The sequence below is a fragment of the Geotrypetes seraphini genome, chromosome 5 (genome assembly GCF_902459505.1).
Source record: "Geotrypetes seraphini chromosome 5, aGeoSer1.1, whole genome shotgun sequence".
NCBI lineage: Eukaryota > Metazoa > Chordata > Amphibia > Gymnophiona > Dermophiidae > Geotrypetes > Geotrypetes seraphini.
The window spans coordinates 175,059,340-175,075,434 of NC_047088.1; the positions used below are offsets into that span (position 1 = coordinate 175,059,340).

General features: G+C 39.7%; 1 protein-coding gene across 13 annotated transcripts in view; it reads left to right on the top strand.

Moving 5' to 3' along the window:
• Positions 1-13,129, top strand: part of ANKRD44 (ankyrin repeat domain 44) — a 417,689-nt gene extending 404,560 nt beyond the window's left edge. For 7 of the 13 annotated variants that reach the window (XM_033944467.1, XM_033944471.1, XM_033944473.1 and 4 more), the window contains 2 exons: positions 804-895; positions 8,263-13,129. In XM_033944467.1, the coding sequence (XP_033800358.1) occupies positions 804-895; positions 8,263-8,531 (361 nt within the window). In that variant the 3' untranslated portion in view covers positions 8,532-13,129. Of the gene's footprint in view, positions 1-803; positions 896-5,034; positions 5,858-8,262 lie in introns of those variants that run through there. The other 6 variants (XM_033944476.1, XM_033944478.1, XM_033944469.1 and 3 more) reach the window with 4 other exon arrangements.
• Positions 13,130-16,095: the final 2,966 nt, after the last annotated feature.

Consider the following 16,095-nt stretch of genomic DNA (forward strand, 5'->3'; position numbering starts at 1 on the left):
TTGAAGCCTGTTTGGGGGAGGGGTAAGGTATTTTCCAAATAGATAGGATTTTAGGCCTTTATGAAAGTTGTGTTAGGAGGGGGTGTTCCTTAATTGTGCTGGTAAAGAATTCTACCATTTTGCTGCCAGCTATGGGAAGGTTGTAGAGTGAATAGTTTTGTATTTGATTTCTCTAGGATTTGGGAATCTTATTATATCATTGCTGATCAGGTTATATTTGTTTTTGGGTGGTATTTTGATTAAATTTAACATGTAATCTGCTGTTTCGCCATGGTAGATTAAAAAGATCCGTGTATATAGTTTAAAAATACACTTTTCTTTGAAGGGGATCTAGTGTAGTTCAAGGTACAGGGGTGTCACTTTTTATATTTGGTTGCTGAGAAAATAAGTCTGGCTGCTACATTTTGAATGGTTTGTATTTTTTCCATATAATTTCTTTGCATCCTACATAAAGGTCATTGCAGTAATCTTGTTGGGATAGTACAGGTGACTAAACCAAGATCTAAAAGTTTTCTTTGGTGAAGCAATGCCGGATTTGTCTGTTTTCTCAGTGTTGTGAATATTTTCTTGGTTAATGTTTGCATTTGTGCCTCCCAGGATAAGTTGTTGTCAGATATAATCCCTAGGATTCTCAGTTCTGATTCCAGTATGCAAATCCTGACAACCTGACTCACTGGGTGTTCCTCAAGGACTGGCCTGAGAACCACTATTCTAGAGCAGTTGAGACAGCAAGCCAAGCCATATCCCACTTTTCCCAGATGTGTCTCCAAAACCCATTTGCATGCACTCCTTTTGTTTTGCAGACCTCTCCATATTGCTGCACGGAATGGCTTAAAGATGGTTGTGGAGGAGTTGCTGGGCAAAGGGGCATGCGTCCTTGCAGTAGATGAAAATGGTAAGCTGTGGCTTCGCCAGCATTCTCTAACAAGAAACACACCATCTGAATAATGTTTATGAAACTGCAGAATGTGTGCGATAGAATCATTTTACAGCCTGAGTGATTAAATAAAATTAGCTCATTTCTCATTTAGGTTGAACAGTCCAGGACTGATTATACAACCTGCTTACCTTGCATTTACATAAAACCCACAGCACACCCCATATGGTTCAATAAGCATTTTCCATCTGTTTTTACCAATTTAAACTTCTCTCTTGTCTTGTTTTATAATTTGATATTTTTTGGCCATAAGTCTAAATTTTAAAATGTGCCAACAGTCAGCATCAAGAAATTTCAGCTTTAAAAATATTGTATTTTGGTATATTTTGAGAAAATTTCACACATTACCTTTCATACTGTATTTATTTGGGGAATTAGACATGCATTAATGGTGCACCTCAGAATGCACTAAGCTAACCAGCTTACAGCCTACATAATAATAATCAATGTGCAAAAGTAACGATGATAACCAGACTGTGGCAGTATCAAAATGACCTTGTTTAAAGACAGATTGGCTTGATAATGAAGGCTTTGCTATGCATAAGTTTACTACTGTGCTGCCTGGTCAGATTAGCTTGGTAGTTTCTACTTTGCATTAGCCCAGACCACCAAAATTCCTCGAGTACAGGCATCCCTTTGTCTTCCACTTGATGGGAGAGTTCCCAAAAAGACAACTTGAAGCAAGAAATAAATCGTCAATTCCATGATTCACACCAGCCACATATTGTGCACCACTTATTGTCGTGGTGAGTATCAAGCAAAGCTGTAGAAGTTCCTAGAACAAGCCTGCTCCACAGCTGCCTCTTGGTGCACAGCCTATTGATTACTTCCACCACCCCCCATATTGTGCTAACAATAAACTGCTGTTTATCAAGTTTTGTCTTCAATTTGAGAGCTCTGGCATTATTGGTAACGATTCTTAAAAGGCTAAGCTTCCTGAACTCCCTCCAGCTGTCTTGCCATTCAGCAATACCCAGCACCCTGGCAGTGGATTCTTAGCTGGGCCCCCTTGAATCATTGGAGTAAACATGGTTTGCCACATGGAATGATCCCAATATATGGAGGTTCTGCGTAATTTCCCATAATTCGTATAACAGCAATATCTGGTCACTCTTGCCATCTTTCTGAGAAAAAGTCTGCCCATAGAAATCACTCTACCTGTGGTATTCAGATGTCCTACTAGAGACCAACTGCATCTGCTTCAGTGTCACTTTTACAGACTCCATAGTCCCCACTAAGCCTTGAACTACTTTTGGTATGGTCCTCGATAGGCATGGTATGGAGTCAGTCTCTATGCCCAGGCATATGAGCATTATGCCTACAGCCTCTGTTCTGTTCTGCCCAGGAGATGCCAAAAACACCTTCTATGTCCTTAGGCTGCTTCTTTGTCCACCCTTGTTCCTACTGGACCCATAAGTAAAAAGTCTTCTAGGTGATGGGCAGTGTTAGCTTTAACTGAGCTTTGAGCTATCGCAGTGAGCAAATGTACTGAAGGTACATCCACATGAGATTAGCATGCCTACATGGTACTGGAACTTGAAACTTGGTAAATAAAAGATACCAAGGTGCACTCTTTGTAACCAACCAAAAGTAGACTTAATGTCTTCCTTTGTCCTAAGCACCCTTTTCCAAAACTCTTCCAAAGCTGACTAGATGGTTGCATGAGACATAATTGATTGAGCACTATTCAGAGCAAGTAGTCATTCACTGATTCACCTAGTCAAATAAGGCATCATGAATTAGCCAGGAATTTCTTAGTTTTTTCTTGGGAATCACCACCATTGAGCAATCTATAAATACAGCCCAATCCTAGTTCAGTCTTAAGCCTACCCATACCCTTCCTCCGCAATGCCCACTAAGTCAAACTCCTTCACTGAAATGGGACAGGCCCAGTATGGGATCCTGTAGCCATATTTTAAGGCCCTCATACAACATTCAAGCATCATCTACATTTGATAATTTGCTAGCCACGGGCCCAGCAGTTCAGTTGAAAAGTCACTACTTGGGCTGTGGTGATTTGGGTGTTGGCAGAGTACCATTGTTTTAATATGTTTGCATCTTGGCAAAGACAAGTCACACTGATGAACTAATACTCTCATTATTTGGCCTGATCCTAATGCCCCTGTCCTGATGACCCTACCACTACATCTGTTTATAATAGGACATAGTTATTGCAAACCCTTCAGCAGCAAAATCATGTCTACAGCTGCCAGGTTTTTTCCTAACCTGCCATAAGCACAATGCTACTGCATGGTCTGCTTTCCAAGTAATGTAGAGCTATGCTGAGGAATGGCAGCTCTATCTTGTCAGATCTCAATGGGTCCCTAGGGGGAAATAGAGGAAGATATATCAGAGCCATCAAAACCTGATGACTTGCAACCTGTGTTACTCCTTTTCCCACACCTTGCAAAGCTAGACCCAATGGGATCTTTTCTTCCTTGTCCTGTTCCTGTCCCTCATCCACCTCCCTCCTTTCCTGTCCCACCACACTCCAACCTCTCAACCACAAAAGTACACCCTCCCCACAGTGTGTTGTCATCATCACCTGACCCAGCATCTGGGAATGAGCTTTTTTCAAAGATGTGGTCTTCTACAATTCCTTGTCCAAGGTCTCAGCTAAAGGCAACCTCCTGTACCACAGCCTTTCCAGGACTTGAACTAGTTGCCACTCACCAGCACCCTTGTGAGTGCTATGTTCACTTAGGTGCATCCTCCCTTATATGATGTAAGATTTAGGTCCTCTGTGGGCCAGTACAAGGATATTAGGTGCCCTAGGCAAATCTTCAATCCTGCACCACCTGTCAGTTAACTTATATACTGCTGAACCCCTCCCATCCCAGCAAGATTTTAATAACTAAGCTCAACAATTCTGATCATATCAACACTATTCATCTTGGAGAAATTCAGTAAAATACCTAGTAGGATGTCATATTTTTAAATAATAAACTTACAAGCTACTTAAACATAAAATGGACTATTTGATGCTTCCTGAAAACAAAGGGATGTACTGATTTTATGTGACTGTTAGGATCTATTGTTTTGTGTTGGCTGTAGCAGTTCTTTGCTGCCTCCAAGAAGTTGCTATTTTAGGGTCCCACTTAGTCTGCCTAGTTGTTGGACCAGCATGGAGCTGTCCCCAAATAAGCCTCATGCCCACACTCCCATGACCCCGTGTATTCTGCATCCTATGACCAGCAGAAGTTTTTCCAATGGCACTCAAGCTGCCTTTACCTTATCCATATGGATTATCCCTTGACACTGAGGATAGTGAGGTGGTACTTGAGTCCCTGAGCCACCATCTGTCTATATTTCCAAACTCCATTTGGCATCATGGGGTGCTTACTGTGGAGGTCTCTCAGCCCTGCAATATGCCTGATTCCCAAAGCACCCCTCCTCTGGCATAGGGGGAATTATTGCTGACAGCTGGGACAGAATCCCTATGGCCCACCCCTAAGGCAAAGGTTCCACTGATGCCCCCTCCCCAGGAATACTCTAGAGACCAAAGAATCAGGCAGAATGGAGGGAAGGGTCCCGCCATGTGAGTGGGTGACCTCTTTGCAAAGAAGATGCATGTAATGAAGTACTTCTCAAATGGGGCAATAAAGCAAGCCCCAAGGGCTTCCTGTTTGCAGGCAAGAGCGGCACCAACTCATGAGATGGGTACATGCTGATCTTGCTTCCTTTATGAGGAGATAGGTCATAGGGTAAAGAGCTCAACAATCTGGGATGTGCATGTGGGATGTCCAGTATCCTGCCCCATCAGGCTGTGCTTTTAGTGGCTGCGACAATGATGGTGGTGAAGCTGGCATATTAAGGGGGTGCATCCCTACTGAAGTCACTCCATAGGCGATACGAAGCATTTGCCACCAAGCAAGAATGAAACCCTGTGGGAGGGAGAGAAACTGGCCTGGGAAGGGAAGAGGTGGTAGAGGATGAGGAAAGTGTGTGTGTATGTGTGTAAGAGGGAGGGGGCAGGCAGGCATTTGTACATTTACCCTCTTTCTCTGCAATTTGCTTGTTAGCTTCTTTATTGTGTGTTTGGTTTTCAAAAAATTATATGCTATAATGGCCCCATCTTAGGCTATTTGTCCTTTCAGAGCTTTTATAAACAGGGAGATGCAAGACCAGTGAGGAATCAGAGCATTTCCACATCCCAAAGTAATGATATTCCAGGGGAATTCTGCTGGAATTGGTCTGGAGCAGGAAAGGTAGGAGAGGAATCTGAAGGCCGAGAGAGAAATAGGAAGATAAATCACGGATGTATGAAGAGCAGGAAAAGTGAACGAAGATGGATCATGGGTGACTAGAGGGGAGGAGAAGAGAGATGAGATAGAAAAAAAGTGGGGAAAGAGAGAAGATAGGTGATGGAAAGGATTGGAAGAGATGAGATAAATGGAAGGGAGGCAGAGGAAAAAAAAAAAAAAGGGGTTGAGAGATGGAAGATAAAGCAGAAATGGAATGAGCAGAGGGGGGTCTTTTGAAGGATAGATATAGTCATAGATTTATGTTTGTTAGCACTTTCTATATCCTCCTTCACAAGAATTGTAGTTAGGTGGTTTGCAGTTTAAATAATAGATAAAAAATGGAAAGCAGAGAAAGATGCAGAGAAATTGTAGAAATAGGCCTGGGAACCACAAAGAATGGACTGAAACATATGAACAAGAATGGAACATATAAAAAGAAAAGCTAAAGGAAGAGAGGAAAATGAGAAAAGAGAGAAAAGTGAAGAAGGAATTAGGAGACAAATAAAACTGGGATAGAAAAGACCAACAAAAGTATTAAACAGAAAAGGTGATAATGGGAGAGTGTGCCGCAGTGGTTAAAACTACAGCCTCAGCACCCTGAGTTTGTGGGTTCAAACCACTCTGTTCCTTATGACCCTAGGTAAGTCACTTAATCCCCCCATTGCCCCAGGTACGTTAGATAGATTGTGAGCCCCTCCGGGACAGAGAGGGAAAACTGCTTGAGTACCTGAATAAATGCATGTAAACCATTCTGAGCTTCCCTGGGAGAACAGTATAGAAAATTGAATAAATAAAAAAACAAAACCTGCAGAAAATGGCTTTTATACATACAATTATGCAGTTGAAAACATGCATTTAAGTATGTGCACCAAGACAATGCATACTTCCAAGTGCACTGTGCAAAAGCATTCCTTGGAGTATAGTCTGAATGGACTTGGGCAAAGCTGTAATGTAGACTCGTATATGCAGAGTTGGGCATAATATATTACTTTTACAATAAATACATTATTTATTTATTCAATTTTCTATACAATTCTCCCAGAGGAGCTTAAAATGGTTTAGATAAATTTATTCAGGTATTCAAGCATTTTTCCCTGTCTGTCCTGGCAGGCTCACTATTTGTCTAATGTATCTGGAGCAATGGGGAGCAGTATGTGTTTGAACCTGCAGCCTCGGGGTATTGCGGTTGTAGCTTTAACCACTGCGCCACACACTCCCCTACCTAGACAAGTAATGGAACATAGCATTGTGTCCTAGTGACTGTTTTACATTACTTTTGGAATGTAACTTACCCTTACTCATTACTTTTATAAGATATACAGTATATTACCAGTAATATACTGTATTACTGGTACTGGTACTTTTCTGTTAGTAAGAGCCTTACTCCAGATAAGAGGGGTCAAAATAATGTAGAACTACAAAATGAGACCTACTCTGTGTTCTCCAGACACTTGTAGGGATTAGGGCTGACTAAGCCATTTGAGCAAATATTCCTAAAGTATTTAATACAGAATGTTACATCAGTAAGTGGGAACTCGTGTGGAAGATTTTATACGAGTTCACCAGGGTTCAATACCGCCAAAAAGCACTGGCGTTCCTAGCAGCCATCACCCACTCACATCATTTTAAAACACTCTGTAAACTAATCTAAAAATCTATCATTCATAAATTCTTTTTGACTACTTTTTTTCTATTCTTTTTGAACTATATTTAATTTCAAATACTATCAGTCACCCAAACCCCTGGTGTCTAAATAATCTAAAATGAGAATTAAAGTACAAAATTCAATAGCGCTTCTAAATGGCATTCATTCTAAAGCTCCTGAATTATTAAGCCTTGTCAATTTTAAACCCTCAATGAGATGGCTAAAATACAGGAACTTAACTCAGTCTGCAAACCGCTGTTTTTTTCATACGGGGTGCCAGCTGATTGCCCTACAGAGCCCCGTTTCATAACCTTCATTAGGGGCAACCTCAGAGGCATCTCCCGATGCAGTAGACATCAAAAGCTGGTTCTCCGCGGTGATAGATTTTTAGATTAGTTTACAGAGTGTTTTAAAATGATGTGAGTAGGTGATGTCTGCTAGGCACGCCAGTGCTTTTTGGCGGTATTGAACCTTGGTGAACTCGTATAAAATCTTCCACACGAGTTCCCACTTACTGATGTAACACTCTGTATTAAACACTTTAGGAATATTTGCTCAAATGGCTTAGTCAGCCCTAATCCCTACAAGTGTCTGGAGAACACAGAGTAGGTCTCATTTTGTAGTTCCACTGTTACTTTTCTTACATATTTGGTAAGGTACATATGCCTATATTCACACCTTAAGAACAGGCATAAATTTGCACAAGAGAATTTGCGTTCTAGTGGGAATAGTTTTGAAAGCCTAATTTATAAATAAATAGGCACCTATGTATCTTTTTATACAATAGGCAAATAAGAGAAACAATTTTTGGAAATTTTTAGTAGGCACCTTGTTATGAAATTACTCCCAACCCGTGTCAGCTCCTGGAAACCAGTTAAGCTATCAAACTTCCTGCCTTGCCCACTTTTAGTCTTAGGTCAATTGCAGATGAATTGTAGTAGTCTTGCACTTTGTTTATAACTGTTGAATCTCTTCTTGCCCCTTACAAATTCTCCTAAACACTAAAGAGAGTCATTGTTCTCAGAATGAGACTGACTGGTGCACAATGAGGCTGAAGTCTGCTTTAGGTTTTATGATGTCTTGTGCACTCGATTGCTCTTATGTTAACGTTTTTTATCTTTGTTCTAAGCTGTGTCGCAAAAATGTTTTATTTACTTTGTAAGACTATTGTATGCTGCTTTTTCCAAATAGAGCCTGTTTGTGATTGTAGTACCTGAAAACATTTCATAAGAGCTTCCCTTCCCCCTCCCTCCCTACCCCAGTCCCCATCTTGGCATGCCTGATCAAAAAAACAAGTATCTGTCTGTTTGCCAGCATGATTCTAGCAGCATGCATCTCCTGCACTTGGAGCCGTGTAGAGATGTAATGTGGAATGCTCACACCCCATTCTCAGTTCCCGTGATACTAACCGTTGCCTTGTCTGCGTTTGTGCCCAGGTCATACGCCAGCCCTGGCTTGCGCTCCTAACAAAGACGTGGCTGACTGCCTGGCTCTCATTTTGGCCACCATGATGCCTTTTTCTCCTTCCAGCACAATGACATCTTTCAACTTCGTTTGTTTTAAAAAAGACACTTTGAACAGGACATACCTCTGCGATGACTCCAAAATGGGTGGCATCCTTAATTCATACAGTAAATCCCTGAATAGCAATGTAGGACTGGAGGACGGGTATAACGAGAATGATTCTGATTCAGAAACCTTTTGACTTTTGTACTGAAAAGCTTTTTATTAAATACCATATATTAGTCACAAAAGAGATAATAACAAACAGCTTGAGTCTTTGGCGCCTCAAGTATTGTTGCTTTTCCTTCAGTTCCAAAATATCCAGTATGGCACTGAAAGACTACGCCAGCCTAGGGCCCTTTGGAGCAGCTCTACTTTGTATTAGACCGTATGTGTAATAACCTCCAGCTTTCATCTGTCATGTTTAATTTGGGCCTTAACGTGCACCTGCTGAATGCCATATAAAAGTCTACCTCCTATCTTAAGCAGCAAAAGAAACTGGCGGGAGGTGGGGTTCATTCTTTTTAGCTGCACAAGAAAACCAGGAACTGTTGTGTAAGAGCTGTATATTAATGCACCTTTAGATACAACAGTGGTTATTCAGAAGCCTGACCAACATAGCTTCCAAAGACTATAGGAAAAAGAACAGGCATCGTCTAGCTCTGACCTCCTGATTACTGTATGTAAGTTCTATTGACAACCATAGGTCACAAGCACAAGAGTTATTCTGTACTGCTTTATTTAAAGGGGAATGAACCTGTCATTTGTTGTGTGTACAGTCCTAAGCACTTGCAAAAATGAAAGGCCTTTTTCCCCTCCAAAGGCCTTCATTGCTTAAACACAATTAGGGTTTGAGAAATGGATGCAAATTTTATATAGACATTTTTAATCGGCACAAAACTGTATGGTATATTTGCACTGCGGAGAAGAGTCATAAAGGACTTCTCTTCACCTGAGCCATTAACCACCAGCCCACGACAGCTGATAGAAAATGCTGGAAGAGGAAAAGCATTCAGGATGACGATTGCTTCTGAATTTTGATGATACTTGACAACTTAATTGATCACTGGGGGGTTTTAACTACTCTCATTCATTTCAGCATGCCTAAATCGTGGCAGCTTCTTTCACAGTTAGCATTTGCAGGTTGAAAGCCTAGTGTAATTTTGTGTGTTGGAGGACATCAGTGAGAACAGGTTAATTGCTTCTGAGCACAGCCTGAAAAATTGTGACACATACCAGACAAAGAGAACATTTAGGGTCTGATTCACTGCAGCTATGTTTTGTTTGTAGATAACAGAATTAGAGAAAAGTCTTAGCTAATCAGACTCTTCCTGAGGATTTTGTTAGTGTTACTTGACCCAATTTTCAAAAGTTTATACAGTGCACTTTTTAAAATTGACACCAGCATGCTCAAAAATCTTCCATATTCAAATCTTCTTCTGTGAAAATTGATAACATACCCAAATACATTGCACATGCACTGATATCATTGTTGCATACCCAGATGGGAAATAAAAGGGTATTAATTTATGTATTTGGGTCCAAAATGAAAACAAATGTATCAGTGTTAACAACTTGAAAGATTACATTCCGTACAACAAAATATCTCAACAGTGCACGAGTTCACGTGTAAATTAGTTTTAAGTCTCTCTCAAATAACTTTCATCTTATTTTTTATTTCTACCTGGCTTGAAGATTTTATATTCTCCCTTTTTGGCACATTCTGTACCTTATTCATATCATTGTTATTCATGCCTGAGATTGGCAGTGTGCATTTATTTATAACCCATTTTGAATCAGCACCAATTTGTATATTTGGCACAATGCCTGTTGTCCAAAGTGCATCTCTTGGCAACTTTTCAGAAGTGTTTCTTTTGAAATTGAAGCCCATTATTCCCATCTGGGTGCAGAACAGCCCGCAAGTGTTTAAATACCTCCACCATACATAAAACCGCGGTGCTGTAGCTTGCAGCATAAGTGAATCTATTCCCTCCATAAACTGTACCCAGCGATGTCTAGGCTTTCTTTGCAAGAACCCCAGATAAACCCCAGAAAGATGAACCAGTGCAATAGAAGATGGGAAAGACATTGAGGTAGCATAGTATACTCAGATGACCTTGCTTAGTAACTGTTGTACATTCAGCATTGTGAACATACTATATCTGCTCCTTCTGCCAAAGTTTCTAGGTCCAATGGACCCCGTTCCACGCCTGCAATGGAATTACTTAAAGAAGACTGAGAGGTTTTTGTACCTATGTATACTGTAGACTATGATCAAACCAGCTATCACAAGGACCAAAATGTTCCAGTTTCAAAATGGAAAACAGGTGGATTTTTTAATGCTTTGCGAATGAAAAAAAATGACTGAAATGAAAGATTTTTTTATACAGCAAACTTAAACAAAATGTCTTTTTTCATTTCTTAGGATATTGATTCAAACAGGAAAGCTTGACATTTGTAACTGATGTGTTGATCACAATTTATTTTTTTCAGATTAGAGAAAATGTTGATTATACCTTTTATGTAAATGTGTTTATATTTATTTGAAGTGAAACCAATGCCCAGGAATAATAACTGTGGTCTGCTCTCCTCTTTTTTATAGGACATTTTTGGCAATATATAAAGTAGAAAGAAATGTGAATTTTTAGGATATTGTCTTTCATAAGCTCTTGGTCTTTTCAAAATGAATTTTACAGTGTGTATGGAAACATTTAAAAACATAACATATTAGTATTCAGGCAAAGTACGATGATTTGTGAGACCAGGGAACCACTGATGTTCCATCAATTCGCCAGGAACAAGTAGCAAGAGTTTTTTGTTGTAAAGAATGAGATAGTTTTTAAGGTTCCACAACAGCACAGAAGAATTTAAGAGCTAAGAATAGGATAAGTAGTACAAATTCAGAGAGATATTTGCATACATGAGATGTAAGAATCAGATTAATTTGCACAGCTTGGCGATGGGAAGAACCAGACCTTTTTTGCAGGGCTTGAAGGATCTACTGGGTGCTGTTATTTTGTTTGTTGTGTGGATCAGTTCTAGGGCGCATATTTAGGAAATTGCTTTACATATTGTAGCAGTAGGGTTTAAAGAGAATAATGTGGAACTAAAATGTACCTACAGATCTCACAGGTGACAGACCTTGAAGAGGAAAACTGTGGCTACTTATAACATTCATTACAATAGGAGCAGAATTTTTAGAGATTTGAAGGCAATACGTTTACCCTAAAGCCTTATTGAATAAGATTTTATACAGGAGGCTAAAATATTGGTTAAAAAGTTGTTAGCCTTTGTATTTCAGGAGGCCCATGGGCTAGGAGCAGGAGATCAGGTTGGTTTAACATTATTGGGACCATTCCAACATTATAGACACCAGTGTGTTAGTAGCACTGTGGAGGAAATTATCAATCCAAGAAACTTTGCCTGTTATGATATAAGCTTCACAGTGTCCAGTTATGCTTTTTAGTTGTTGTCCATGATTTCACACTTGTACACTCATTTTTTTAGTTTGCATATTGCAAGCATTACATTCCCTTGTCAGTCCTCCCTCCGTCTCTCCTCTCTTACAGGAGCGGTGACTATTTCCAGATTATTTAAACTCTTCAGGGCAGATTTAAACCTTTTCGGTTGGCTCTGATCAATGGCACAGGGAGATTCATTCTCGACAAAATGCCACCAGCACCCAAAGTCCTATGTGGACATTATGCACTGACTGAAAAGAATTGAACCAGCTCCTTAGAGCTGTTACGCAACAGTAAGCTAGCTCAGGGGATCTCTGCTATTCACTCTTAATAGAGCACCACAGTATATTTGGTACGAAGTGCAGTAAATAGCTGCCAGGTTTCTTATGTTGTTATTCAGCTGGAACAAAGATGTTGAATGGATTGCTAATTAGTTACTTTTACTTTTGAGAAAGTTGGTTACATATCTGTCGGTTTGGGAGTTTGTGATATTTTTTTTTTGTCCTGTAAGATGAAGGTTTGAGTGCCTTTTTATACTTGTCTGTTCTGGAAACATTCTGTGAAATTTATAATCATGTTTTAGTTCCCTTCCTTCAAGTGTTCTTAAAGCAATAGAATACCAGTGGATTTCATTTCAAATGTTTTGTTTGAGAGTGTAAAAAAATAAACAATGTCTTCTTTATGGGGGGGGTTCCCTTTATTTTAAGTTTCACCTGCATTCAAATGAAAAAATGTATATGCTAGATTTAGGTAGGACTTCTCTAGTCAGTTTGTGCAGTGCCGAAAACACTTTTGTTTTCCACACAACTGTAAGTCACGGGTCAGTGTTTATAGGGGAGGCGTTATAAAAGTTGTCGTGACAATCTGACAATGTAGAAAATGTAATTCCAGTGAGCTATATTAAAAGCCAATAACTTATGTTTGATAGGTGTGTCTGCATATCTTATGCTTCAGCATGTGCAATATATCTTGATAACGCACGACAATGCCGATCAGGTGCCAGTGTTATATTTTGTGTAACATATTTGTAACAAATGGCATAAAATATTGTTTGATAGTTTCAGTGAGATGTTGTCTGTAATGTTTTATGTAAACTGAAGTTTCTAATGACTTAAAAAGTGGATGTCCTGCTTGTAAAAAGGAGTAAAAAAATAAAAGACTTTTACTATAGCAAATGACTCGGAGCTCAAACTTAGTCTTCTGAAGCACAGGTCTGCATTCTGTTTTTGTAACTACTGGATGCTGTATTAATGTAATGAAAAACTTAATTGTAAAGTAGTATTGAAATGCATTCAGATGGCTATTTTTACAAATAAAACCAGGTACAGCTATTATTGCAGAAGTGTCTGTTTTTTGTGTCTTATTTGGAATGATGATTAATACTGGTCAAGGTGTGGTCTTTTTTCTCTCGGTACTTTTTAATCCTGCCATTGTGTTGGCTCTTAAAATCTCCACTGGACATCTGGTCCAGTGCCCACCACTTAGTGGAAATATTTATTGTCTTGCATTCCTTTAAAGAAAAATTTCTCAATCCTAATCCTGGTAACTAGACAGGTTTTTTTAATTTAAATATACTGTATTTTTATTTAATAATACAAATCTTAACACTATATTATACATTAAACACAAATGAATCCATATTGACACTAGTGCAATATGGATTCATTTATGTTTAATGTATAATATAGTGTTAAGATTTGTGTTTAATAAAAATATAGAATATTTAAATAAAAAACCTGTCTAGTTATATGTATTAAATACTTTTTGAGATAGGTAATTTGGTTAATTGTACCCTGCTTTGTAGTGTTGTTAATCCTAATCCTTGGGGAACCCCAAACCAGTCTAATTTTCAAGATATCCACAATGAATAATCATAGGATATATTTGCATACAGTGGAGGCAGTTCATGCAAATTCATCTCGTACGTATTCACTGCGGATATTTTGAAAACCAGACCGGCTGGGGTTCCCTGAAAATTAGATTGAGAAGCCCTACTTAAAGCAGCAGCATAAGATTATACCTCATGGCCAGTATTAGGGGGTGGCAAACTGGCCAGCTCCCTGGGCCCATGATTGGCTCAAACTGAAGGAAGCATAGCAAACAGGCAGGTTTTGGACCCCCCCCCTCCCTAGTTTCTGCCTTAGGCCCCCTGTGTCTCTAACAGCAGTCCTGTGACCTCTTATCCTTGAGATATTGATTCTGTTGAAAAATGCTCATGGTGGATTTTCACCAGAATCATTTTTCTCCTTCTACTAGGGATACTTCCTTTTTCCTAGGACAAGCAGGCAGCATATTCTCACATGTGGGTGACCTCATCCACGGACAGTGTTGAAAGTGAACTGTCACTTTATGTTTTAAGAACTTTTGCGACTGCCCGCACCACGCATGCACGAGTGCCTTCCCGCCCAATGTTGGCTCGCGGTTCCTCAGTTCTTCATTTTCCGCGGAGCAAAAAAATACTTTTTTCTTAACTTCGACCAGTCTGCGTTGCCTTCAACCCGTATCATTTTTTTCTATGACTGGCCTTTGGCTGTTGTTTTTCCTTTCTTTAATAATTTTGTTTTCTTAGTTAAAAAACCAAACACTAAAAATAAATAAATAAATAAAATTATTTATTTTTCCTCACTTCAGCCTTCATGTGGGGCTTTTCAGCCTTTGTGTTATTCTTCAACGACTTTTTCTTCGATCTCATCATTAAGTTTAATTTTGCTGCCAAAAATTTTTCCATCAATGTCAAAACTGTTGACCGGCTTTAAAAAGCGCTGTCGGTGCCAGTGGTCTATTTCAATCACTGAGTGGCATAGTTGGTGTTTGCAGTGTTTGGGCCCTGAGCATCATGTAGACACCTGCATGTGCTGTTCCACCTTACAAAAGTGCTCACTAAAAGCTTATTGCATTCAGCAAAATAAACTGTTTTGGTTTAGCCATGGACACCGGAAAGCACTCTTGAGCCTGCGGTACCAACATCGGATGAAATTCCAGCATCTGGGAAGGAGGTCACCCATCCCTCGACACACTGCCGCACCAATGGTACTATGAACAAAACAGACTGACTCAGTAACAGTATCACAACCCCGGAGGAGGACCCGTTGCACAAAAATTTAGCTCAGAGATATAAAACTCTGAAGAGGGAGAGGTAACCCCCTCTTAGGAAAAGAGTTTATCTTCCAATCATTGCTTCATAATATGTAACAAGCGAGTCCAGCTCAAAGGTATAAAAGGTTCAGCTGTGTATATATCTTAATGATGATGCAATATGCATTCCAAAAGCTTTCAAAAAACAGGTAAATTTTGCATTCAGGTAGGCACTGGAATGTTCAGCATTCATATAGATAAGTATTTTTTGAAACTTATCAGGGTCCCGACGCGGCCCCGTTTCGGTGTCTACTTAAGGAGACCCCGTCCAACTAATTGAATTCTGCCATAGGTTAATAGCTATAAGAAATTCAAGAACAAGTTCGTTTTGCAGTTGAAAAATCTCCGTGCTATTTTTCAACTGCAAAACGAACTTGTTCTTGAATTTCTTATAGCTATTAACCTATGGCAGAATTCAATTAGTTGGACGGGGTCTCCTGAAGTAGACACCGAAACGGGGCCGCGTCGGGACCCTGATAAGTATTTTTTGAAACTTATCTATATGAATGCTGAACATTCCAGTGCCTACCTGAATGCAAAATTTACCTGTTTTTTGAAAGCTTTTGGAATGCATATTGCATCATCATTAAGATATATACACAGCTGAACCTTTTATACCTTTGAGCTGGACTCGCTTGTTACATATTATGAAGCAATGATTGGAAGATAAACTCTTTTCCTAAGAGGGGGTTACCTCTCCCTCTTCAGAGTTTTATATCTCTGAGCTAAATTTTTGTGCAATGGGTCCTCCTCCGGGGTTGTGATACTGTTACTGAGTCAGTCTGTTTTGTTCATAGCATAGTGCTTTTTCTGACTCTTGGTTATACTTTTCCTGCTTATAGTGGAAACATAGTTGCACCGATGGTACTGGCTGTTGATTCAAGAGTACTGGTGCAACTATTCAACGAGCAACTCAATGAGTTTTTCAGAAGGGAGATTGGTGAAATATTTAAATTGCACGTGATACCAGTGCTCACGTCGACTTTCTCAATATCGTCCCAGCCTAAACATAGCACCTCAAGGCCACGGGGTACCGATTTCCAGATCTCCATTGAGGTGTTGTCTACTTGCAGATCGATGAGAAGTAGACCATCAATGCTCTCCATTGAGGCATCGATCTTCCACATTGCAACATCAACGCTCCCCATCAAAACAGCGTTGCTCTTCATC